This window comes from Tamandua tetradactyla, chromosome 7, assembly GCF_023851605.1.
Source record: "Tamandua tetradactyla isolate mTamTet1 chromosome 7, mTamTet1.pri, whole genome shotgun sequence".
Taxonomy (NCBI): Eukaryota; Metazoa; Chordata; class Mammalia; order Pilosa; family Myrmecophagidae; genus Tamandua; species Tamandua tetradactyla.
This window is the reverse complement of record NC_135333.1, coordinates 71634798-71662770: the sequence shown is the minus strand read 5'-3', so window position 1 is coordinate 71662770 and position 27973 is coordinate 71634798. Positions and strand designations below refer to the sequence as shown.

General features: G+C 35.5%; 1 protein-coding gene across 2 annotated transcripts in view; it reads left to right on the top strand.

The window, feature by feature from the left end:
* The window catches only part of LOC143691472 (ovostatin homolog 2-like), a 47640-nt gene that overhangs the window by 15517 nt on the left and 4150 nt on the right, over positions 1-27973 (top strand). The window contains exons 13-31 of one of the 2 annotated variants that reach the window (XM_077169981.1): positions 637-691; positions 1124-1269; positions 1640-1789; positions 5418-5588; positions 6380-6515; positions 9347-9452; positions 9952-10180; positions 10559-10688; positions 12215-12333; positions 13094-13145; positions 13992-14075; positions 16087-16263; positions 17042-17123; positions 17898-18054; positions 24511-24585; positions 25388-25553; positions 25911-26060; positions 26179-26390; positions 27685-27894. In XM_077169981.1, the coding sequence (XP_077026096.1) occupies positions 637-691; positions 1124-1269; positions 1640-1789; positions 5418-5588; positions 6380-6515; positions 9347-9452; positions 9952-10180; positions 10559-10688; positions 12215-12333; positions 13094-13145; positions 13992-14075; positions 16087-16263; positions 17042-17123; positions 17898-18054; positions 24511-24585; positions 25388-25553; positions 25911-26060; positions 26179-26390; positions 27685-27894 (2607 nt within the window). The remainder of the gene's footprint in view (positions 1-636; positions 692-1123; positions 1270-1639; positions 1790-5417; positions 5589-6379; positions 6516-9346; positions 9453-9951; positions 10181-10558; positions 10689-12214; positions 12334-13093; positions 13146-13991; positions 14076-16086; positions 16264-17041; positions 17124-17897; positions 18055-24510; positions 24586-25387; positions 25554-25910; positions 26061-26178; positions 26391-27684; positions 27895-27973) is intronic. The other variant, XM_077169982.1, reaches the window with a different exon arrangement.

Here is a 27973-nt window from a genome sequence, read left to right as displayed (position 1 = left end):
TTAGCCCTTTTTGTTTTGGGCCTATATTTATCCATTTTGTCTCTATAGGACACATTGAAAATGGAAAGGTATAGAATTGGAAATTAGCACTTTCCTACTTTGAATCCCACCCTCCCCCTCCTATTTCTTATACAAGTTAGTTGATCTAGTACAGATTGTTTAAACACTCTAAGCCTTAGCTTCTTCCACTGTATATTTGTAGATGGAGATAATAAGACTTAACACTTGGGTAAATATTATACGTCAAGCATTGTTATAAGAGCTTTGTATGTGTTAACTCATTTAATCTTCACCACATCCTTAAGAATAACCCCATTTTGCAGGTAATCGAACAGATGCAAAGAGGTGAATCTTGTCTGAGATCACAGAGCTAATGAATACATTAAGGCAGATATGAAACCAGTATCTTTGCAATTTCAAAGCCTTGTGCACTGCCTTCATGCAGTGCATTTCACCTACTTCACTAGTTTCTAGCACATAATAGACTCTCAATAAATTATGATCACTTTTCCTGTTCTCTTCCAAGTTGTTTAGTGTCCATTTTAAGTATTTGTTTGTGTGAGCTCCCTTATCTTATGGAGTAAAAATTATCATTAGTGATAACATCATAGACTGTGTTTTCTATGTTCTGCACAGTTGATGATAAGAGGCTCTATCTTCCTCAGCGGACAAAAGGAAATCAAAAACACAGGTGTGTATAACACATTCATTTTGTAATATGTGCTCTACTTTCACTTATTTTTTCTTTTTTAAGGAAATATTATAGTGAAAGGATTGAGAGGGTAGAAAATGCATTTTAACATTTTGATTTGTGGGCAACAGTTAGCTTTGTCTGGGGTTAACTACTAAATACTTTGATGAAGGGTACTTTAACCTGTTTCTATCATTTCCAGGTTATCAAGTACATTATAAGTAGGTAATATCCAAAAGCCAAATATTGTCGTTTCCTAAATTATACAGTCTTCATTATTTGGATAAGCAGTTCCCATTGTTGAATTCACTTGCCTTTAAAACAATGCCCAAATTATTCTATCCATAATTCATCCTCGTTTATCTGAGTGTGCCCAGTGATCCAGGAAATCTGTGGCATTGCATCTGCTGATGACATCTCCTCTTTACTCAGCTGGGAACGGAAAGTTCTCGTTTCCCATCCACATCAGTGCTGATCTGGCTCCTGTGGCTGTCTTATTTGTTTACACCCTTCACCCCAGTGGGGAAATTGTGGCTGACAGTGTCAGACTCCAGGTTGACAAGTGCTTCAAAAACAAGGTGATGCTATTTCTATTTGTGATCTGTCCCCAGTGAGAGGGGTGAAAAGTTTGCTCTCTGTTGCCTCTTTCTCGTCTGACTAGTATAATAACCTTTACGTGGTAACTTCGTAATACAGATTAACACAATTAAGTCATTAGGGGATAGAAAGATCACCAAACAGAATGAATAACCTTTGGCAGCAATGATGCTCCTGAGGTGGGAGGGGGTATGTAGAGAAGTCCCCGCAAGGAGAGCTGAGGATGAGAGTGGGTGGGAGAAAAATAGGTACAGAAATTTAGAAGGAATTATTTGGAAAAGGTTGAATATTTTCCAATTATCTTCATATAGATTTACTTCTACTTCCATTCCTTTTCTTTCTGCCCTCCAGGTTAGCCTGAAGTTCTCTAAGACACAGGGGCTACCTGGCTCCAAAGTTAACCTCTATCTGCAAGCAGCTGCTAATTCATTCTGTGCCCTCAGGGCTGTGGATAAAAGTGTTCTTCTACTAAAAGCAGAACAAGAGCTGTCAGCCGAAAGCGTAAGTTCTCAGAATTCTTCATTTTTCCTCATTTTTGTCTGGTTTCCTACAAGTGTTAACTCTTCAGATGACGTTTAATTTGAAAAGAAATGTGGAAAATATCAAATGTTTTTGTGCTTTGCCTCTTTATGGGTCACACATTGAATTACTTTTCTTGGCTGACCCACCACTCGTAACAATACAGAATTCTATAAATGATTAGACTTGGTTAGGAATAATAAATACAGCAATAATAAGTACAACAATAGATATGGAAACCTAGATTAAAGGAAATCTCTACTTCAAAGGATGCTTAAAAAGTGTCTACAGTTATCTCTTAATGGAACTTAAGCATTTATCATAAGCATGTCCAGACCAGCAATTCCAAAATTTCATGTCAAAATTATTTCAGCTAGTGAGATATTTGTTCTTTATTGTTAATACCAATATATAAGTAACTATTGAAATTTTATCATATTTAAATCTGTAGTCCAATATTTCAATAGTTATATAACATCTTTTTTCTAATTATTAAAGTGATACCTGTGAGTATTAATATTCTCAGACTGCTGTAATAAATTCCCACAAACTGAGTGGCTTAAAACAATAGAAATTTATTGTCTCACAGTTCCGGAGGCTGTAAATTCAAAGTTTTGGAGTCAGCAGGGCTACGAAATGTTTAAGGGAGAATCCTTCCTTGCCTCCTTTAGGTCCTGGTATTTGCCAGCAATTCTGGGGATTCCTTGACTTGTAGATTCATCACTCTTCTTCTGCCTCCGTCTTCACATGGCCCTTTTTTCTCTGTCTGTGTCTTCCTCTTACAAGGACATCAGTTATGGGGATTAGAGGCCTACCCAACTCCAGTATGACCTCATATTACCTTAGCTAATGACATCTGCAATAACCTTATTTCCAAATAATGTCACATTTTGAGGTATCAGAAGTTAGGACTTTAACATATCTTTTCAGGGGACACAACTCCACCCATAACACTGTGTATTGTCGGAATGTACAAAATATTCAGAAGTACAAAGAATGAAAATTTTTAAATCATCTATAATCTTAATGCTTAGACTTCTTTACATTTTTCCATGTAGGTCTTTTAAATTTCTTCCCTGAAGGGAAAACTGAATTCTTACTGACAAATCAGTTTTGCATTCTACTTTTTAAAATAACACTCAGTAGTAAGCCTAGTTTGAAATATAAAGATAGAAAATTGATTAATTAATTAATATTTGATAACCATGAATCATGATATAAACTATATTTTCCTTTTTCCAATGAAAGATTTAAATGCATTTAAGCTTCAGATTTCAGAATCTGGAGAAACACCAACAAATAAAGACAAATTTATTTATAAACTTGGAATATCTATATCTATATCTATATCTATATCTGTATCTATATCTATCTATATATATTTTGTCCTGAGAGCTTCGTGGATCCAGAGTGAATAACTTCTGTACATTCTTCCTATAATTAGAGATAACTAAGTCTTAGGAAAACTGTCTTGCAAAAAAAAAAAAAAAATGAGGGAATCACAAACAGGAAGTTTCAGAGGTATTTTACCAGAAAAGGTGTGTCTCAAAATTTGATACCAGAGCCCAAAGAAATTTTCCTTATTTACTAACTATTCCAGCTCAAAAATTTACTAGGATTTATCAATATTAAATTAAGTGTAAATCAGTATAAATGTTATGCAATTGGATGCATTTTTTAGTTCTTCCCATTCATAAGAGTTTAATTTTTCATTTGAAATAAATTTAAAACGTGAAAAAATTATATAGACCACTCCTATGCAATCTCTACCCATGTTCACCAATTTTTAACATTTTGCCACATTTGTTTTCTACTTCTCTCTCTCTCCTCTTCCCAACACATGTATAATAATATATTTTTTTTCTGGACCATTTGAGAATAGGTTACCTCTTTATATGCTACTTTACCTTTTAATATTTTGGTGTCCATTTCCCAAAAGCAAGGGTTATCCCTTACACAACTATAATAAAGTTTCCAAATTTTGGACATTTAATACTGATTCAATACTTTTAATAAAATTTACCAACCATGTTCAACTGTTGTCATTCATCCTCTTTACTGCATTTTTCCCCTTTAGTAAAGATCCTGGCCAAAACCTCATAGTGTATTTGATAATCATGCCTCTTTAGTTTCCTTTAGTCTAGATCAGAGACTTTATCTTGTATAAAATTGGCATTTTTTGAAGAACACAAACCAGTTATTTTCTTTGATAAAATGTTTCTCACTTTAGGTTTGTCCAACGTATCTCACCTTTAGGTGGATATTGTGCCACCCTGGCAAGAATATCACATAAGTAACATGTGTGTTTATCAGGGTATCACATGTAAGGTACACAGTACCCATCTGCCCATCATTGATGATGATAATTTTGATCACTTGATTGAGGTGTCTTCCTATATCTCCATTGGATAATTTCCCCCTTGAACCAAAAACAATTTGTGCTTATTAAGACTATGTGTCCATCTCTACTTGATGAATTTGTTTCTTTGACTATTATCTTTTTATTTACTTTTTGTATAGAAGTCTCATCAGCTGAAATATTTTCATTTTTTGTTTTCTTCTTATACCAGCTTTTTATGGAGTCGATTTAACTTTTTTCCCAATTCTTGGCATTTTGTGAACAACATTCCTAGTCAGAGTCCCCTTTTCTGTTATTTTAGTTGCATGGCTTCTCTGATGCAAAATATTGGGGTTAGTGAAAACGAGAGTGGAAGAGAGATTGGTATGTTTTATTTCTCCATTGTTTCTTCAGTGTCCTTAATTTTCCCCTTTTATATCCATCCGTCCTTTCAGTGCTCTGTCCTGAAGTGTCACCACACCTGCTCTATTAATCTCATCCTTTGCAATTACCCATGATTTTTGGAAGCTGCCACTTCCAACCCTTTCACTTTCAAGCCACCTTCCCCTGTAGCTGGTACTAGAAATGATCACAGACCAGGATGGTGCCTGTGCTTTGTATTTTGGTACTGTATTTGGATTTTCTTTTGTCTGTAGCTTATTTGGTTTCTAAGTTTTCCATACCATTGTCTTCTTTTATCATGTAGTCTCTTAAGCCCCCCCTTTCCAGCTTTTCACATCCTCAGTTTATCAGCAGCAACAGGACCTCTGTTGGAATTTGCTTTTTGTTTCTCTACTAACAAGTATTTTAATGTCCACAGTATTCTCTGTCTCCTAGTAATGCTTAAGAAACAAGCCATGGATTCTATTGTTTATACTCCTGGTTGATTTTATGCTTTCTTTGAAAGGATATATGAGAAGATTTGTAATCAAGCAGCTACCATTAGGCTATTATTAGACATGAAAGTTTCAGCATAATTTCAATGAATTATTTGTGCACTAAATTATATTAATCAATGATCTCCAGGTATTATTTTGCTCACATGCTCACACCAAAGCTGAAAAATTTGTGAACATGACATTGACTGCTTAAAACACAATTGAAGGCTTCCTTTTCTGGAAGGATGAGATGGCTCAAAGTTGTTGGATCAGCTATTGTGGTCATGCTCTTAAATAAAAAAACAGGATTAGGTGGTTATGGCACAAGGTTGCCAATTTTGTAACTATAAAAGGAGTCTTAAAATCATTAGGAACCATGTGATTTTTCTCATAGGTGTACAATCTGCTTCCAAATACAGAACTGAATGGTTATTTCTATCACGGTCTCAACCTTGATGATGAAATGCTAGATCCTTGCATTCCTCAGAAGGATATATTTTACAATGGTTTATATTATATGCCTGTAAGCAATTATGGGGATGGAGACATTCATGATATTGTCAGGGTAAGTTCACTGAGATCTTAGAAAATATCTCATTTCAGTTTTAATTTTAGTTCTGCACTATGCATATCTCTTATTAATTATATAGCTATTTTTCCCTATTCTTTGAGCTTGTTATCTGTTATCTGCAATCTGCTAATAGAGCACTCAGTAATTGTCTTATAAAAAGGAGATATTAATTTTTCTTGATTTTTTCTTTTCATTGGAAATAAATTATGGGGCTGGAATTATATAATACCATGTTAGAAAATGAGACAATCTTCTATTTATTGTAAAACATCTTATGTGGAATGGTCAAATCAGGAGCCTCAAACATAGTCCTGTGCTCCGTATATAATTAGGCTATCAATTAAAGGCACAGGCTTATAAGAAATGAGGCATAGATCAGGCAAACTTTAGTTCAAATCCCAGCTCTCCAGTTTGCTGACTGAGCATTGTGTTTGTGTGTGTGTGTGTGTGTGTGTATATTTGATATTAGAGTAATGAAAGAGTCTATTTCATAAGTATTTTTCCCCTTAGGATTAAATGGGACATTATGTAAATTACTTAGCAAAATGCTAGCACATAATAAGTGTTAGATAAATCATAGTGATCATCATTTTTCCTCTAATTTAGGAATTTTGCATAAATCAAGTAGAGGTGGCCTGACTTCTGGAATCCCAGAACCCATGTGGGCACAAGAAATGAGTGTTTAGGATCAATTGGTCACTACAGTATAGCTGATATGCCATTTTTTATTTTTCATGTGAAAAGAATGCTCAACTGCTTTTGTTTGTTTGTTTCTTCCTTGGAAGGATATGGGCCTGAAAGTCTTAACCAATCTCCACTACCGGAAACCAGAAGTTTGTTCAGTGCCGGAAAGGCTGCCTTTGTTTAAACCATTATCTCTAGAAGCAGGAGGATATGCAATGGCTTCATCTAGATTAGCAAGTGAGTAATCTTGAATTTTACACCTGGAGGATGGCCAAAAGGATTTGTGGAAATTTGCATATTTGGGATAAAACTATACAAAACTGAGATTTTACAAGTGAATTATTTCCTGTTTTTAGCTACAACCAGACATCCTACAAATGAATAAAACAAGATAAGACAAGCTGTAAATGGTTTTGACTAGCAGGAAGAATTAATTTCAGATATGAGAAGAAGCTTATTTTTATTGGCAGAATGCAATATTTGAAGTGTGTGGGAGCTGACATTGTGAGGAGATATGAAGAAGGCTGTCTTTAGTTTTCCAAAGCTGCTTTATCAAAATAGCACAGACTGGTTGGCTTAAGCAATGGGAATTGATTGGCTCACAGTTTGCAGGCTAAAGGAACAAAATTGAGGCATCAGCAGGTCCTGCCTTCTCCAAAGTCTGTAGAGTCCTGGTGATGCCTTGCTAGCAATCAATCTTGACTCCATCACGTGGTGGTCTGTCACTTTCTGTTCCTCCTGTGACTTCTATTGCTGAAAGCAAAACTTCTTTACTTACAAGGACTCCAGTAATATTGGATTAAGGCCCACCCTACTTCAGTTTGGACTTTTATTAATAGGAGTTTTGAAAATCCCATTTGCACATAAGATCACTCCCACAGGACTGGGAGTTAGGACTTGAACATGTCTTTCTGAGGGGACAAAATTCAATCGGCCACAACAGTCAATATGGTTGAGTCTGATTCAGGATGAAATGCCCTCATGGACCCTTTCGTATATAGACCTTGACATACAGAGTCCAAGGCAGGGGGTATTTTGATGCCCAGATAGCCAGACAGCAGGCATTAGAGAAGTGTACTTGAAATATTAGTCCATTCCTTACTGGGAGAATTATAATCACAAAACTATAATCTCATAGTCTTAGATGAATAAAGTAAATAGGTAGATTATTCAATAAGGATATTTAGTCATAGGACCCAAACATAACAAGGATGTCAGAACAGAATCAAAACTGCAGATGCATTTAAATCCCTTTGACCTCACACTCAAATTAGTTAAGTGATTGATTGCTGATCATGAAGATAGGGGTCAGAAGTTCCACTTGAGAAAAATGAAAGACCTGGCAGTTTTACAGAGGAATAGATTCAGTGAGTATTCAAAAGGACCTATATAATATCCAGAGTTTGAAACTTCTTTAAAGTCTAGTCAACAAGTTGAAGTTTCCTCCTTTAATGCTATGAGATTAAACCATACTTAATGAATTTTATCAGAAACATCTAAGCTTTTTAGTATCCTTGAATAAAATGTATTGAAACCCAAGGTTATTCATTTTAATTTCTTCCTTCTTTAGCCATTCATTAATTAAATAACTCAAGAAATATTTATTGCGACAGAACCAAGTTACATATTGGAGCTTTTTGTGTAACAGGGAAGTATTACAGTGAAATAGATACTTCCAATAACTTGATAGGAGTGCAATAAAACAGAAAAATACAGAATATCTCTAGCAGAGATGAAAATTTCTTAAAGGCCTGTTATGTCCTCCTTGAGGAAATAACATTTATATTGAAACCTAACTTATGCATGCTGATAAACCACAAAAAGTGTTATCAGGACATTCAAACCACAGAGGGATGAGGTAAGAAACAGTACTTTTGAATGGCAGAAGTGTACGGTTCAAAGAGAAGAGTAAATATCTCTAAAGCAAGAAGGATGAACAAACAGATCATGGAAGATCTCATAGGGTGTATTAAAGATTTGGAATTTATCCTAATGCAATAATATACTAGTAACAAGTTTTAAGAAGATGTTCAAATGTGTGCTTTTTAAAAGATCTCGCTGGTTGTTCTGTGAAAAAAGAGACTGGAGGCTGTTTGATATTGTATTACAAAATGTTAGCGTGTTAGTATTTCAGTTGGGAGATACAATTGTGCCTAGGACTACTATTGAGAGTCCCTGAAAATGACAAAGCATGGATATATTTGAGAGCTGTACTTAAGTTATAATAGACAGCATTTGTTAATTGGTTATGAAAATGAGGATAGGGTAGAATAAAGGACAATTCATAGGTTTCTGACTTGGACATGTGGGTGAACTTGGGGATCATTCATGAAGATTGGAGATGTTGGAGAGGAAGAGGGGAAGATACAATGAGCTTACTTTGGGAACAGTTTGATTTGAAATGCCTCAAAAGAGTCCAGAAGGAAATATACACAAAGGTGTCAGATACACAACTCTGGAGATCAGGAGAGAGAACCATGTTGGAGATACAGATTAAGGAGACATCAGCAAGAGTACTGTCATTGAAACCATGTGTAAGGATATCAATGGGGAAGATAGTACACAGTAAGAAGAAAAGAGGACATAAATGAAGTTAAGGTGTTATAGAAGTTAGCAACTGTGAAAATGATGGAGTAATTAATAGCATCAAATGCAGCCTAGAGACAAGCAAGTGAAAGAAAGTATTCATGAGAATTCAGATATGTCATTGGAAACTTTAGGAAAAGTCATATTAGCATAGTGGAATTGACAGATCAAAGAATGCTTGGATTAGTGAATAGGTATAACTTTTTCTAAATTTGACTATGGAAGAGTAATGTAGGCTGGATATTTGTTACTTTGTTTTGTTTCTTTATTTGTTTTTATAATGGGAAATATTTGAACATTGAAACGTGGATGCTCAGGCTGAGGTGTTCATTTATTGGCAATGAACCCCAGAAGCAAATCCTCATATTGCTTTACACTACGGCACAATAAGAATGAACAGTTAAAGACCTAGCGTATAACTGTGCATCATAGAAATATGTGGTTTTATCCTCTGTAAGTAAAGCATTTCTCTTTTCTTTTAGTGAATGAAGTCCACAGTGATAATTCTGCACCTGTAGAAAACGCTGTAAGAGAAACAGTAAGAAGAAACTTTCCGGAGACATGGATATGGACCCTCCTTGATGTCAAGTGAGTTTCTCACACAGTTTTCTCTCCTATGTATCTTTTTTATTATTCTTTTCTTCTTCCTTTTTCTTTATTTCTATTTTCCTTGTTTTTATTTCTTAAACTTTTATTCCCAATTAAATAAAGCAATAAAATAATTGTAAATTCCACAATTCCATTTATTTCTATGTACTGATCACACTTTTAGTTTTATTCATTTATTTAACATTGTTTTTCTCTCTTCACCTGTGTTTCTGAACTATTATTTTCATGCATATAGTTGTTAACCACCTCGATTAAAAAACAATAAGTATTTAAAGAAATGTGAAAATTTTAAATGTGGTCTTTTTTAAGTAAAATTTTATAGAAATCCAGCTATCAAGGTTTTTGGTTAATGCCCTGTCCAGTCACTCTAGCTCATTTTAACCTGCGGTTCATATTTTTTGCTTACTTCCTTTGCTCTGAAGTAAATGTAAGTTCTTGGTTTAGAGAAGGAATGTATTTTACCAATGTCTCTTTGCAGCTCTTCAGGTTCAGCAGATCTTTCACTCTCCATCCCTGATACTATAACCCAATGGGAGGCAAATGGTTTCTGTGTGAATGGTGATGCTGGATTCGGTATTTCATCAACAGTTTCTCTGGAAGTCTTTCAGCCATTCTTTGTTGAAATTTCCTTACCCTTTTCAGTTGTTCGAAATGAACGATCTGATTTGATTGTCACTATCTTCAACTACCTGAATACATGTGTAGAGGTATGTTAGCTATTTAGATCTTGAGACAAAATCTAACAAGGCTGAAATATTCCTTAATATTTCCATGTTTATTTCTATAATCTCTTGTGTTCTCAAATGCAAAATGGACTCTAAAGTGAAAACATATGTTGCTATACTCCTCACTCCAGAAACAATCACTTTAATTCTCGACAACGTTTGAATAGTCCTTTGAGAATGACATTCGTCATAATATGCATTCTACCATATTTAGCCTCTCCTGAGAAGAATCATTTGGTATCTTTTAACTTTGTTAACTTATAACAAAATAGATAAAGCAGGGTTTTCTCAAGATGGGAGTAAGAATAGTCACAGTAAAGTATTTAAAGGGCCACCACATTACCACGATTGTTCTTTCAGATTTCAGTTCAACTGGAAGCATCTGAGGATTATGAAGCAAACAGCAACACCCCACAAAACAATGGCAGCAAGGTTATTCAAGCTGGAGAGAGGAAAACATATATTTGGACTGTTTTACCTAAGAAATTGGGTAAGCAGCTATGTGTGTATGCCAATGTCTCATGAAAAGCCCACCCATTTTTATTGCCTCTATGTATTTTCCTTAAATCCTCTATAAAACTTTAATTGTATTTCTCATTTTTCCTTTTATTCTCCTTAAAAATTCTATGCTTATAATCTAATTTCCTGCTGCTTAGGCTTGCATAGAGCAAACCCAGTATTCATTGGTATAAAATCATAATGTGATTGAAATATAGTACATTCATCTCAGATTCACTCTTAAGGCCATATATTCATTAATGTTCTTGGTGATCCAATTTTTTAATTCTTTCACTTTTCACTTGCTCCTTGACTTACTGTCATCAATCCATGTCACTAATACAAAAGTTCTCCCCAATAATAATAATAATTAGTTATGGATTTTCTAGCATTTGCAAATTTACTCAATATATCATGAGACACCAAGAACACTGACTACTTAGATGGAGATCAAACACTAGGAAGAGTTTTACCTCAATAATACTACCTGCAATTTAAGAAAATAATTTGAAAGTGTCTTGTTGAAAATATAGGGAATGGGAAAAATTGAAGAGTCTAGGAAAGGAAGGCTGCTCAATGTGTTAGACACGTGATACTCATCACTAGTAAAAAAACTGTCATTAAAATTTCATTATTTCATGTCATATCTCCACTGTATTATTTAGCAAGCAAAGAATATATTTTAGTTTATTTTAGTGCACCTGTGACATTGGTCTGCCTCAGTCTATTTTTCTTATTGTATTTTGAGTTTCTTAAATTTTATGCTATATGAGGTTTTCAGAAATATCACCCTGGTAATTGAAAAAGAATGTCTTACTAACTTATGATTTTATGGCATTAAGGGAAGGGCACATTGCTAACAGTAGAGTATTAAAGTTTTCCAAAAAAAACAAATGAAGCAGAAAACTAATAAATAAAATACATGAATAGTTGTATATTGGTAATGCAGATTGATACTAGACATATAAATAAAATTGAACCTAAAGAATTATCTTTTGCGATGCTTTAATTTTTATAAGAAAGGAAACTGGAGATCAGTTTTAATTACATGGCCTGTGATATCGCAGGGTGTTTTAAACAATGGATTTCTCGTTAACATTTTATTTCAGTCCATTGTTCTTTCCACTATATCATGTTTTATTATATTGCTGGGCAAAGTTAGGAGCCCGGGATACCTGATGCTCCGTGTCTATTTTGTCATATGTACCCTTTATAAATAAGCAGTATCAAGGAATCAGCTCAGTAGGCTTTGCAGCAAGTTATTTTTCCTTAATATATTTTTTATGTTCCCATTAAGTTAATAGATCACTTATTTGATATAAGGAATCTTGAAATAAGTAAAATAGAGTATACCATATTATCTCCAGACAAGAGAAAGAACAAGGTAATTTTGTCAAGGCATAAAATGATGATAAAATATGGTTCACCAAATTCACAAAGTGTTTCATAGACTCAAATGATTTCCCATTACAGAAGGGGCCAGTAGTCAATTAACTTATACTTGGGAATGTTTTTCAGGAAGAGTGAATATTACTGTAGTTGCTGAGTCCAAACAAAGTAGTGCTTGCCGACATAAAACAAATGCACAGCAAAACACAAGATGGAAAGACACTGTGATCAAGACTTTGTTGGTAGAGGTATGTACATGCAAAGACCATCAGTTTCTTCACAATAAAAATAGACAGTATCCAATAGGTTTGAATTGTAAAGGGTTTTTTCATTGAGTAGATGTTTTTAATGACCATGCTTACTTTTTTTTTTTTTACATGGGCAGGTACCAGGAATCGAACCCGGGTCCTCGGGCATGGCAGGCAAGCACTCTTACCTGCTGAGCCACCGTGGCCTGCCCAACCATGTTTACTTTTGATGCAAGACCTATCGTTTTAAAGAAATTAAAACAGGGATCAAATTCATCCTTTCTTAAATTAATACTAGATGTAGGGTAGTGAAACTTATCACTTGACCTAAGGCTTAATAATTATTTGCTTGTGCCTGACATATTATTTTCTGTGTACCTATTCCACTTCCCTCATCTCTCAAATCCAAGAGATAAATCTACTTGTCATAGACCCCTGTGTATTACCTATCATCCTCAAAAAGAATTAATGCTTATCAATAACTTTGAGTACTGGAAATGTTAGGATCAGAGATGCTGAGCATGCTCCTTAATGACACTGAAGTTACCTCTGCCTTATCTCTGAAAACACAAGTCCTAAAATGGTTTGACCATGGACAATAATTTTTTAATATAAACAAAAGGGAGTATGAAGGGATCTTCTTCCAGAGGAAAACATATACCGGCCATACTTATGTGAACTGACCCTTGATTACTTTTCCTTTGTGGAAAAAATGGTTTTGTTCATTATTTTGTGCTTATGTTCCTTTTCTCTTTGATAGCCTGAAGGTATTGAAACAGAAATAACTCAAAGTTTCCTGATCTGTACAAACGGTAAGGGACTCTTTCAGGTGAACAAATTAGTTTATCAAAGTGTTATTTTGAAAGAGAATTTATCAAAGGGTCAGTTTATTTCTTCTTCCACATTATCCACTTGACATACGGTCTACTTCAGTGATTTCGCCAGATTCCCCCTGGAGGATTACTTTACTTCCTGTCCTATCTTGATTGTGTAATTTTAGCAAACAAAAAGTATATTTATGAGATCTTTGTAGTCCACCTCTGACATTGATGTGCCTCGGTCTGTTTTTCTTGTTTTATAGAGTCTTGCCTGCTCTTGTCTTTTAATTGACACTCAATGTTGGATAGTGGAAATTCAGGTTTATGCCCAACAGCATATAACATATTCTTTGTGTTTATATTTTTAGGGTGAGATAGCCCATAGATAAATCACTGCCCTTCAACCCCCTCCTTGATGGCTATAAAATGTATTGCTTTGCCTGCTTGACAGTGACCTGGTTTTCATGCCTATTAGGAGTCTTCAAACTTTACCTTTTGTGTGTGCTATTTTGTGTGTCATAGTCAGCAGTTTTTATATTTTTTTCATACATGAAATCACTTAGGCACCCTAAACTAATGGATAATGGATCCAATACCTAACACACAGGTTCATATATATTATCTTCTGAATGTTTTGTTATTCTAAAGTACAACAAAACCTCAATTTCATCTCTTCTCACAAGCAGCTTGTAAAATGAAAATAAATAATGATATCTTATTCCAACTTGTAAAATGAAAATAAATAATGATATCTTATTCCAATATGTTTGTCCCATAAATTTTCTGCTATAGTTTACAGAAGGAAGTCATCACATTATTTTTTGTCAATGTTCTTTCCAGGTACCATAGCGTCTAAGGTGATAGTTTTGGACTTGCCAGACAACTTCGTAGAAGGATCGGCCAGAGCTTTTTTCGCTGTTTTGGGTACGTTTATTAAATTTTGTGTTGCACGGTGATTCAACAATCTGGAGTGAAATGGTCTCAACAATTTTTTCTTAAAATAACAGAATGGAAAGATTCTCTTAAGCTATAAAATAAAGAAGATTATTGCTCAGGATCATCCTCTATGTTTACCTTGCAGAATGTGAAGGGATTATAATGCGATTTGCAAACCTATGTCCTTATAAAGCACTGGTTCTGGGAGGTGGTAACTGGTGTTCAAAAGACAAAGGGTTCGATCGTAGCCCAATAACCTGAAATATTAAATTTCCAACTCTGGGAGGAGCAGAATGTTGGTAAGAAAGAGAGGTACCTATAAGCACTGTTCTAGTTTGAAGGCTGCCAGAATGTGATATACCAGAAATGGAATGGCTCTTAAAAAGGGAAATTAAATAAGTTACAAGTTTACAGTTCTAAGGAAGTGAAAGTGTCCACATTAAAGCACCAACAAGAGATCACCTTCACTCAAGGAAGGCCAGTGGGTCTGAACAGCTCTGTCAGCTGGGTAGTCACATGGCTGGCATCTGCTTGTCCCTTGCTCCTGGGCTCCTTTGCTTTCAGCCTCTGTCCCTGTGGGGGTCCCCTACTTTGCTTCTCTGGGGCTGATTTTCATCTTTTGGTTTCCCTTGGTTCTCCAGGTTCAGGCTTGCTTAACGTATCATGATAATGTCTGCTGTGCTCCAAGCATCTCCAAACATTCATGTTTCTGTTCTTTGTGTCCACATCTGTGTCAGCTCTGCTGGTTTTCTTCCAAATGTTTCCTCTTTTAAAGGATTCCAGTAAACTAATCAAGACCCACCTGGAATGGGTGGAGTCACATCTCCATGTAATCAAAAAGATCACACGTCTCCATGGCAGTAATGTAATCAAGTTTCCAACCTACAGTGCTGAACAGGGATTAAAAGAAACAGCTACTCCTACAAGACTGGATCAGGATTAAAGCATGGCTTTTCCGGGGTGTATAATACTTTCAAACCAGTACAAGCACCTCCAGGGGTACAGTCTCAGCACATGGAGGATGGCAAGAGCATAACAAAGCATGCCACCAGGAACTCAGTCCCCACTCCACGGTTTGCAAGTATTAGAGTCACCACAAAAGCATGGCTCACACACACTGGATGGGACAATGTTTACTCACATAGAGAGGAGACGGAACAAGGTCAGTTTCTCGAGTGGGTATCAGTTACCCATATCTGGCGAGTCTCAATCTATGGCCCATGCAGAGTGATGCTCTACACTCAGGACTGCTCTCTTGCGTGTGAGTGCCGTAGTGGGAGAAACTTCCTGTCCCCCCTGCCCACGGGCAGATGTGCCACAGGGGTGTTAGCCTGATGCCACAAATCCTGCTCACCAGAGTCAGACTGTGCCCTTTGAATATTTACATATGCTTGGGACAATAGGGAAAAGAATATACTGGCAATCCCCTCACCTACTAGGAGATTGTGTTTTGCCTCGCTGATACATCTGGCCCTGAGCACAAGGTATATTTGTGGGTACCAAGGAAACACAGAAAGCCGTGGTAGGACTGTCCCCTACTATACAGAATAAACTTTGCCTGTTAAAGATGCTAGAAATTACCTCAATAAAAGGAAAAATCTGCCTAAAAGAAGGTAAACTTCTGTGTCTACCTTTTAGGAAGAGATGGATTAGTTTATAATGGTCATATTCATTAGTGTCAGTTTCTCAAAAAACAAATAATCAAGGAAATAAACACTTTCCTGACTTCCTTCTCTTCTCTAGTAATGAGAATCTGAGATCTTCAGAAATATTCTTCATGCCAGAAACTCTTTTAACTTCACTTTCCATAGTTTTCTTCTCTTTAGAATTATTTCATGAAATTTGTTTGATTACTTTAGGAAAACTTTCTTTCTTTCCACTTCAATTTGGACGCAATTTTCAATGCTTCCCGCTGCCATGATGCCTCTATTATCTGTAATTATAAATGCTGAGATGACAACTGCAAGCAATACTGATTTTCTGCTTTTCCTGTTTTCAGGGGATATTCTAGGACTTGCAATGCAAAACCTGGATAATCTTCTCCAAATGCCCTATGGATGCGGCGAGCAGAATATTGCCCTATTAGCATCTGATGTTTATGTCCTTGACTATCTGAAAGCCACTGGACAGTTGACAGAGAAAGTTAAATCAAAGGCTTTCTTTTTCTTATCTAATGGTGAGAAGATTTAAATAATAAATGCATATAATAAATGAAATCAGTTATTATTAATACCAAGATCTCATAAAGCTATAATTATAAGGAAGTCTGGTGAGGAAAAATTAGATCTGAACTGAGGTTCTTTGAGTTCTAGCTATGCTTTCTTTTTTACTTAACAGTTTTCCAAATCTGTCCAAATATTTAGCTTCATAACTTATAATTGTGAAATTTCAAATTATGAACTCAATGGTTTTTTTAGTATCTAACATTTTGCACACTAGCTTGTTTGTTGTTTTTGTTGTTATTAATAGTAACTGCAATTGGTCTGTGCATCAACTTCTATATTTTCTGCTGACTTCTGTCCCATTGCAGTGGAACAGACAAATGATTAGATTTCTTATAGAAGGAGGGCATATAAACCTTGTAAAATGTGATGTTAAAGAAAAATTTTAAGGGTATAGTTTCTTTGGGTTTTCTTCTCATAAAGGAAACACTGAATTAAAATAATCTTTAAAAAGGATAGTGGACCATCATTAAGTTCCAGTTATGAGTCAGTTATTAAACTACGCATATTTATGTATTAGATGTTATTTGTCCACAAAACTCCTACAAGGTAAGATTTAAATTTTCACATTTATGGTTAGAAAACCAGAGTCTTAGCAATTAAAATTGAATTGACCATCTCATCCTAGAGATACATATCTAATACCAAAAAGCCCAGGGCATGCTCTACACCATTCATTTTCTTCTAACTTTCGTGGGTTAAAAAATAATATCCTTCAATGTTGTATTTCAGGTTATCAAAAGCAGTTATCGTTCAAAAACTTTGATGGTTCATATAGTGTGTTTTTGCAGAGGAATCAGAAGGGAAGCTTATGGTGAGAGATAAAAATGTTATGTTAAATAATGACATGAATGATTTGAATTGACCTTGAGGGGAACTATCAGGCTTAAGTCAGTGGGGATTTGGAAGGGAAGTGAGTTTCAAAGTGAATTTACAGAGGATAATCAGATAAAACTAAATTATTTGATGGTTTTCATTATAAGGTAACCATCTACCCAGAGTCTAATGGCAATTTGCTTAGCAGTCTGATCATTTAATTATGACTCCTATATTTGCATAGCTGGTTAACTCCATGGAAAATGGCAAGTCTTAGTCTGCACTTTTAACTGTCCCATGTGAATTCAGGAAAATGAAACTAGAAGGCCCCCGAACACCTAATTATACCCATTTGCTTTCCATGTGTGGTTAATATAATTGGACAGTAGGGGAAGGAATGTACTGGCAGTCCCCTTACCTACTAGAAGATTGTGTTTTGCTTTATTGGTACATCTGGCCTTGAGCACAGGATATATTTGTGGTTACCAAGGAAAGACAGCAAGCCATGCTATATAACAAGAACTTTGTATGTAAGCACACTGAAAAGTGTCTATTATCACAGTCTTTTACTGATCCAAAGAAAAGAGCCACTATCAATAAAGACTGGTTACATAAAGTTGGATGAAGTAATAAATAAGTAATAAATTTGGATGAAGTAAGTAATTTCTGCCCATAATAGAAATTACCCAAGGGAATAATAGTAGTGAACCTTCTGAGTAGCTGTCATCATTTCTTTTATATCTAATTTTTACTCCGGTGTCTTTCATTACAGGCTCACTGCTCTTACCTTTAAGACATTGGAGAGGATGAAGGAATATGTTTTCATTGATGAACAAATTCAGAAACAGACCTTAATCTGGCTTTCAAGCAAACAGAAAGCAGATGGATGCTTTACAAGTGATGGCAAACTTTTCAACAATGCTTGGGAGGTGAGAGATGAATAGAACTCTGTGCTTTCCTTCTTCCTTTACGTGCCTACCTTCCTTATATCTGTCCCACCCAATCTGGAACACAGATATTGTGAATATTACCCTTTCAGAACCCTGCAGTGTGCTTGTTTAGACACACCGTAGCTATAGCTCCTCATGAATCTTCTCATTGCCTTACTCAGTCTTTAGTCCTTCCGTAGAGCCAGTCCCCGACTGTAAATAAATTGTAAATACGGGAGAGGAAAGAGAGGGGTTTCCTCCAGAGAGGAAACATTCATAAATTTGGAACCAGGCAATACATTAAGGGAGGAGGCTTTGAGGAGATATTTCATTCCTATTTGTGGATGGAGAGAAAGTTTGAAAGTGTTAGTACTTTCTCAATGAAGAGCAGAAAAGCCAAGTCTGCCCTAAGCCAAGATACAAATGAGACGAAGTGTGTCCTCAGTGGTACCCACCTTTTCTTTGTCCATATGTAGGTAAATCACTGGGCTTTCTCCCTTCCTTTGAATTTCCTTTCCTTGCAGAGAGGCTGTTCCCCTCCAACCCACCCTCTGCATACTTTACTCCCCTAAACTTTGTATTTTCCTCATAATATTTTGGCAAGCCATAATACACCCTGATATCCTGAGTTTTTCCTTTAAATCCTTCTTCATAATCACCATTCTCAATCTTGAATTTTTGAATGTAGAATTGATTAAAATAATCCAATTCAATATGTGAATAAATGGCAACCCCTTATGGTATTTAACTATGAGGCAAATTGTCTTTGAATTGTTTTACTCTTATGTGATGCCGAAAAATATCTTTAAATTATTCCAAGCCTATTCCTCACAGTGGCAGCAACCTAATGGAGAAGAACTCTTGTACCTATGTAGGAAAATCACAGACTTTTATATGTTCTTTTCTAAAAGATCTTTTCACATCTTTCTTTTTATCAGATTAAATACTGATCACTATTCAATTTGCCTAAGCTTACCTACTCCTTTCATAAAGAAATATGTGTATGTGTGTGTGTGTGAAAGAGAGAGAGAGAGACACAGAGAGGGAGGGAGGGAGGGAGGGAGGGAGGGAGAGAGAGAGAATGAATTGTGTAGTGTTACGTTGGGAGGAGGAAAGAAGCAAAAGAAAATTGAGAACTTCTACTGCCGAGGAATGGTGATACAGCTTGCCACAGTCTAGGTGCTCTAGGTTCCCATACCTTATTTTAGTTCCACCATCTGCAGTTATTTGCACCTTGAAACTTCCTTTTCTGAAGAAGAGGGAGGCCACATTTTTCTTAAATAGAGAAAATGAGGGATTTATCAGTGGATCCCAAATGCTAACCTGAATGCCATTTATATCAGATGTATTAGAGCACCAATTAAAATTCATTTTCCTGTCTCTTTTCCTGACTTTCTGAGTTAGAATCTCTTGTGTGGATCTGGTGTATTTAATTTCTAAACTCCCCAGGGAATCTTGGTACACAGCCAGTCTATAAACCACATGACTTATAAATAAATGCCTTTCTAATTCTATAGAGTAAGAGTTATCATACCCTCTTAGGGTATCTTTCCAGGGGTGTTCAGGAAGCTTCACAGCACATCTGACATTCCTTGTTTGTTTTGTTCTCAAGTTAATAACAAATAGAGTCAAATAATGTCATATGAATTGCTGTAAATGTATGTTTTTTTTTTAGATCCATCTAATTAGCTTATTTTGGGTCTAAATATCCTTTTCATAAATGTAATCTTATTGATATGTATTATGGTTCACTTACTGTTTAATCATCCAGATTTTACAGTGTTTCACAGTGCCATCCTACAGTTGTGCATTCATCACAGTTGATTTTTGAACATTTTTGTTACTCCAAAAAGATAAAATAAGATTGAAAGTCAAAAAGAATACCCCAAACATCCCATATTTCCCTCTCCCCCCCCCCATTGTTTTTATTTGTTATTCTTCTTTTTTCCTTACTCATCTATCCATACGCTGGATAAAGGAAATGTCAGTCACAAGGTTTTCACAATCACATGGTCACACCTTAGAAGCTCTATAGTTATTCAGTCATCTTCAAGAATCAAAGCTATTGGATTACCATTGAACACTTTCAGATATTTCCCAATACACCAAAATCTGAAAAGGGATATCTGTATACTGCATGAGAATAACCTCCAGAATGACCTCTTGATTCTATTTAAAATCTCTCAGCCACTGAAACCTTATTTTGTTTCATTTATCGTCCCCTTTGTGGCCTTGGCTAAATTTATTCCTAAATATTCCTAAATATTTGATTCCTTTGTCTCATATCATAAATGGATTTTTTTTCTTAATTTTCTCCTCAGATTGCTTATTACTAGTATATAGAAACACTACTGATTTGGGGGCGTTGGTCTTGTACCCTGTCACTTTGCTATACTCATTTATAAGTTATAGTAGCTTAGGTGTAGATTTGGGGGGGATTTTTGACATATAGGATCATGTCATCTACGAACACTGAAAGTTTTATTTCTTCCTTTCCAATTTGCATGCCTTTTTTTTTCTTGTCTAATTGCTGTGGCTGATACTTCCAGTACAGTGAATAACAATGGTGACGGTGGGCAATCATGTCTTGTTCCTGATCTCAGAAATAAAGTTTTCAGTACTATATTTGCTGTGGGTTTTTCATATATTCCCTTTATCATGTTGAAGAAGTTCCACTCTATCCTATCCTCCAAAGTGTTTTCATCAAGATAGGATGCCTTTTTATTGTATCAATTGAGAGGATTATGTGGTTTTTCCACTTTGATTTATTGATCTGGTGTATTACATTAATTCCTTGTGTTCAATCAGTCTTGCATATCTAGAAAAAATCCCATTTGGTCGTTGTGTATAATTCATTTAGTGTGCTGCTGAATTTGATTTATAAGTATTTTCTTAAGGATTTTTGCATCTAAATTCTTTAAAAAGATTGGTTTGTAATTTTATTTTCTTGTAGTATCTTTGTCTGGTTTTGGTATTGGGACAATGTTGCCTTCATAGAATGAGCTATGTAGCTTTCCCTCTTCTTCAATTTTTTTTGAAGAATTTGAGCAGGATTGGCAATAATTCTTTCATGACTGCATAGTAGAATTCACATGTGAAACCATCGGGTGTCCTGGACTTTTCTTTTTTGGGAGTCTCTTGATGACTGATTTAATCTCTTTACTTGTGATTGTTTTGTTGAAGTCATCTATTTCCTCTCTAGTCAGCATTGTTTGTCCATGATTTTCTAGGAAGTTGTCCATTTTGTCTACATTGTCTAGTTTATTAGCATATATTTCTTCATAGTATCCTCTCACTATCTCCTTTATTTCTGCAGAGTCAATAGGTATGTCTTTTCTCCAATTTCTGATTTTATTTATTTGCATCCTCTCTCTCTCTCTCTTTCTTTGTCATTCTTTTTTTTATTTCTTTGTCATTCTTGCTAGTGGCCCATTGATTTTATTGATTTTCTCAAAGAACCAACTTCTGGTTTTGTTGATACTCTATTGTTTTCTTGCTCTCAATTTCATTTACTTTTGGTCTAATTATCATTATTTCTTTCTTTCTGTTTGCTTTTGGGTTAATTTGTTGTTCTTTCTTTTATTCCCCCAAGTGAACAGTTAATTGCTGGATTTTTGCTCTTTCTTCTTTTTAAATATTGACATTTAGAGCAATGAATTTCCCTGTCAGCACTGCATCCAATAAGTTTTGATATGTTGTGTTTTCATTTTCATTTGCCTTGAGATGTTTACTGATTTCTCTTGTAATTCCTTCCTTGACTCACTGGTTATTTGAGCATGTTATTTAGCCTCCCAATTTTTATGAGTTTTCCAGTCTCCTGCCTGTTATTGATTTCCAACTTCTTTTCATTATGATCTGAGAAAATGTTTTGTATAATTTCAATCTTTTAAAATTTATTAAGACTTACTTTGTGATCCCCCCCCCCATATGGATCCATAAGCACTGGAGAATGATCCATGAGCACTTGAGAAAAATGTGTATCCTTTCTGTTGTGGGTGTAATGTTTTGTAAATGTCTGTTAAGTCTAGTACATTTATTGTACTATTCAAGATCTCTGCTTCCTTATTGATCCTCTGTAGAGATGTTCTCTCCATTGATGGCAGTGATATATGGAAGTCTTCAACTATTATGGTAGAGTTGTCTACTTCTCCCTTCAGTGTGGTGTGTGCCTCACGTATTTTGGGGGCACTCTGGCTTGGTGCATAAATACTTATCATTGTTATGTCTTCTTGATGAAATTTTCCTTTTAATAATGTATATAGTGTCCTTCTTTCTCTCTTTTAATTGTTTCACATTTGAAGTCTAATTTGCCTGATATTAGTATAGCTACCCCCACTCTTTTCTGGTTGTTATGATAAATCTTTTTCCAGTCTTTCAATCTATTTTTGTCTTTTGGTCTAAAGCCTTTCATTTTCAGTCTGGTTTTTTTTTTTTTTTTTTTTTTGTCTTTTGTCTTTTGTCTTTTGTCTTTTGGTCTAAAGCTGTTTTTACCTTTGCTCTATTTTTGTCTTTTGTCAGTAGGCAGTATGCAGATGGTTCCCATTTATTAAGCCATTCTGCCAGTCTATGTCTTTTGAAGGGGAGTTTAATCCATTAACATTTAATGTTATTACTATAAGGGCAGTATTTTTTTCTACCACTTTGTATTTTGGATTTTATGTGTCATATCTTTTTTTCTCCTTTTAACCCTTACTGATAGTCTTCATTTCTACACTCTTCTCCAAATATCTCTCTCCTGTCTTTTCCTATCTTCTGGTAGTGCTCCCTTTAGTATTTCTTGTACAGCCAATCTCTTAGTCACCAACTCTCTCACTATCTGCTTTTCTGAGAATATTTTAAACTTTCTCTCATTTTTGAAGGACACTTTTATTGCTGGATATAGAGTTCTTGGTTGGCAATTTTTCTCTTTCAGAAACTTAAATATATCATAACACTGCCTTCTTGCCTCCGTGGTTTCTGCTGAGAAACCCACACATAGTCATCGAGCTTTCCTTATGTGTGATGGATTGCTTTTTTCTTCTGCTTTCAGAATTCTCTCTTTGCCTTTCACATTTGACAATCTACTTAGAAAGTGTCTTGGTGTAGTTTTATTTTTTTCCTTCCTTGTTAAATTTTAAATTGGTTTATGAAACATATTGTACAAACAGGCTTTATGATGATTACTTAGATAATTTGTCAATATGCCTATGGATAAGCTAGCTTAGATATCCATTTTAGGTGGTTAAGATTTCCATACACTAATTGTAAAAATATTTGTGTCTTCATATTTCCTGAAATCAGGAAAATATTTAGTAACATAGGGCATTACTATAGCAATACAAATATTTGTAAGAACATTCTACTTGATATTTTGAGATCATTCACAATTTTGACAGCTGATCAAATAGTATCTAAGTTAATATTTAATATTTAGAATTTAAGGACTTTGCTGCCTGCGTATGTCGATTTTTCCTTGTTGCCTTACTTTTAAATTGGTTTATGAAACTTACTGTACAAACACAGAGTTTACAATGATTATATGGATACTTTATTTAAATATGCCTATTGTTAAGCTAACTAAGATATCCATTGTTGGTGGTTCTAAGTGCATTGTTTGTTTTCTAAAAAAAAAATCCCTTTTCAGAGCTAGTCCCAAGCCCCCAAGTTTCCCGTGTAAGAACAGGAGTTGGTACCTGGCTTTAATGCCTGGGGTCATTGCCCTTTTTCAGTATTCTGTGCTGGGCAAACTCCAAAAGTCTTGGTTTTTGTTTTTTCCCCATCAGCCTTGCTTCCTGGCTGCTGAGAGAAACCGCAGGATTTCTTCCCTGTTTGCTCTCAGTTTGTCTGGGCTTGGAGCTTGTATTCAGCAGACCAAATTTGTCAATTAAAACCGCAACTGGAACTAGACTGGGCTGCCCTCTCTGACTCACACCAGATACCTCTTCTTTTCCCCACAGGGAGGTGTTTCCAACTGAGCCTGCCATGCCAGTGGGGGAGGTGCATCAGCCTCCAGCTTTGGGGGGCTTTCCTCACAGTTTTGTGGTGTGATCTCGGCTCTTCCATCAATTCCAGACCAGTGTATGATGTGTGTCTTCCCACACATGGTTTTTCCAGACAGTTCCTGGCTATTTACTAGCTGCTCTAGAAGGCTAACTAAATTTCACACCTCCCTGCAGAGCCATCTTGCCCCACCTCCCCTTGAAATACATGATTAATACCAGGTCACAGAAAAATGATTTATATGTCATTGGATATAGTTGAGGTTAATTATACTATGTTTTATTTTATTATAACATTGGATCTTGAAGGTTTCTTGTTCAGATATCATAGTTATTAATCATCTAATTTTTAAATCTCTTCACATATTTTTATGAATAACAATATTCATCCAGTATTTCTTTCCTAGTTTCACTTCAGAAGCATGGCTGCTTTTTTATGTCCTACTGTCCTTATGACTCATTGTTCTTTCATGTTTAGGGTGGAGATGAAGAGGACATTTTACTCACTGCCTATATTGTTGGAGCATTCCTGGAAGCTGGGCTCAATTTCACCGTATGCATTCTCATGACCTTTTGGTTTCAGTCAGCTGACTGCATGTTACTTAGACTATGGGGTCAAAGGAACTTTAAATTCTTAGACAGGACGAAACATCAAGAGTGATGCTGTTCAAACTTTTTTGATTCAGATACCTTTGATGAACCCTATTGGCTTCTTCTTTCCAGAGAATACACATACGCACACATACACAAGTATTTCATGCAGATTCAGGTGTTTACATATCTGCTGATATGTAGCACCCTGCTTTAAGAATAACTGTAACTCAGCATTCTGTTTCGCTAACCAATTCAGTGTATAAATATTTTAAACTTGAGTGTGGTTCATCCCAGCTATCTCCCAACCATACGTCAGACTATCTTATGAGAAAATCTATTCCTAAACTAAAATACTAGGAATTTTCATGGTTGTTAGTAGATCTCAGAAATCATTTTTAGTAATATGTCTCTATTTTAGATATTAAGAGTAAAAATGCCTTAGGTCTAATAATAAATTCATATGCTTTGCCCCATAAAGAAATTTTTGTTATTTAAAATATTACCTTCAGGTATAAGAACAGCTATTTTCTTAATTCTTAAATTTTATTTTTCATATACTAATAAAATCATTGAAATTTATTTTAATGATACTTTTGAACTATAAGGCATGTATATATGAATAGGTTTATGTGTAAAATATAATTCAAAGATATTTTATTAAATACATTACAAGGAATGATTATTTTAAATATTCAGCAAGTTTAAAAAGTGTCTGGGTGTTTATTTTAAATTATCTTCTTCTTCTTCTTCTTCCTGACTAGTTTCCTGCTCTACGTAATGGGCTCTTTTGCCTAGAGGAGGCATTGGAACATGGGGTCACCAATGGCTATAATCAGGCAATTCTAGCTTATGCTTTTGCATTAGCCAGAAAAGAGGAGCAAACAGAATCCTTACTCAAGATTCTGGATCAATCTGCTACAAAAATCAGTAAGTATATCAGCTTTTGCTGATGGAGATGACCTTGAGAATAAAGTAATGAAACTTTTACCACAGTATTTCTATTTCTCTTATGGAATTTCTCAGTATTCCTTTAACTTTAAAGATTATTATATATTTTCTACTTGCCTCCTTCTCTTTTCTGCCATTTTCTTCAGTGATTGGTGTCAAGGAAATGGAGCATGGTGACCATGCCATAGCCAAAAATAATTGCTTATAGAACTTATGCACAGACCACTTTTGACCATAGCACGTTACTATTTGAGGCCACGAATGGAATCTGCATCCTTCTTATTGGCAATCAGTGCTTTTGACAGGGATTGTATGAAAATTCTCCCTTTTTCTCAGATAATGTGATATACTGGGAAAGAGCAAAGAAACCCAGGACAGAGGAATCCCCCTCTTTCTTTCCTCGGGCACCTTCTGCTGAGATTGAAAAGACTGGCTATGTGCTGTTGGCTGTCATTTTGCGAAAAACTCCTGGCCTCACATATGCTAGTAAGATTGTGCAGTGGCTTGCCCAACAGATGAATCCCCATGGAGGCTTCTCTTCCACCCAGGTGACTGATGTGGGTGCTTTTGACAGGGATTGTATGAAAATTCTCCCTTTTTCCAGATAATGTGATATATTGGGAAAGAACAAAGAAACGCAAGACAGAAGAATCCCCCTCTTTCTTTCCTCGGGCACCTTCTGCTGAGATTGAAAAGACTTGCTATGTGCTGTTGGCTGTCATTTCGCGAAAAACTCCGGACCTCACATATGCTAGTAAGATTGTGCAGTGGCTTGCCCAGCAGATGAATCCCCACGGAGGCTTCTCTTCCACCCAGGTGACTGATGTGGGCCTGATATTAATGTCAATATGTTTAAGGCAGAAGATGCTACTTTATAATAATATTCGAGTAATAATTTGAATAGCAAAAATAATCACAGAAAAATACTTTTGGGATGCAGGATATTTGATATTATGAATCTTTATCATTCAACAATCTTTTATTGGACCGTCACTGTCTATCAAGCACTCTTCCAGGAAGTGTCTGTATACAAATGAGTGGAATAAGGCCCCCTTTTCAAAGAATTCATGCCCTAATTCTGTTGCTGCGCTTGTACAAAACTGCATTTGCAGCCTAATGTGCTCACTGGCAGATTCTTAGACACTGGAGTTTCAAAGAGAAAAAAAGCTTTAGTTGTGGTATGCAGCACAAGTAGAACGGGAGGTCAAAAACCTCAGATGTATCTCTCCATACTGCAGAAACTTTAATAGTTTCACATTATTCAAATGAAGGAAGGTAGGCTTAGGATAGTTAATTTTGTGCTGACACATGTCCTTTAACAATCATTAGGGGTTATGTACAGAGGTCAGGCTTCAGGGTTGTAAACTTAACTGCTCATGACTTACAATGTAAGATGTCATTACCCAAAATAATCAGGTGTCTGGGTTGCTTCAAAGGTTAACCGGCACTAAGACAAGGTAAGAGTTTGCTAAATTGCTGGCAGAGCCAGCTACAAGTTTTTGAGAGGTGTTACATTTTTCAAGACACATTTACAGATAAGGTCTATATATATACTTATTTAGTCTCTATTATTGAAACATCTGGACATCTGGGTTGTAGTCCAGTGCTTCACAGACGTTAGAGACTTTCACTTCTGACTACTACAAAAGTTGCAAACTATAGTTCAGCGAGGGTTTTAAAATATTTTAAGTGTTTATCTTCTGACTACATAAAGGTTAGCACACATTTGGATTACAGTTCATTTAGTGTTTGCCTATTTCACTATATATAAAGGATACAATATGAATAAAAGCTAGTTTTATAAAATAATTCAGTCACTAATAAAAGATAATATGCAATTGTAGGTTTGCTGGTTTCAAGATGATACTTTCTTAAAGTCCTTTAGAAAACTGAAATCTAACTAAGACTGATAGGAGGAAATTCATTTAAATCGCAGCAGCTTTTAAGCACATGGAAATGTATTTTCCTACTGTCCAAAGATCTTGTTTCTTGGAGTTCTGTGGACTACATTAGGAGTATTTCTGTGGATTGATTTAGAGTTGCTGGTCAAATGACAATTAATATTGCATCATAACAGAGCTCAGATAATTACTTGTAATGTTCTATGCAGGACACTGCAGTCTGCCTTCTTGCCATGACCCGCTACATGAAGTTCACCTTCTCTAAGGATCAAAATACTGTCAAGTTCAGTAATAAAGAATCCAGTGAGAATTTCCAGGTTAACAGTGACAACCGCTTACTGGTCCAACGTTCTGAAATAACAAAAGTGGATGGACAATACACTGTAGATGTGGAAGGGCAAGGTTGCGTATTTATCCAGGTAATAGAAATCCGCCAGAGAGGGAGTAAAAGAATCAGGCTGTTTAGTTAATTGTGAAGTGCTAGCTTGCCATTTTGCA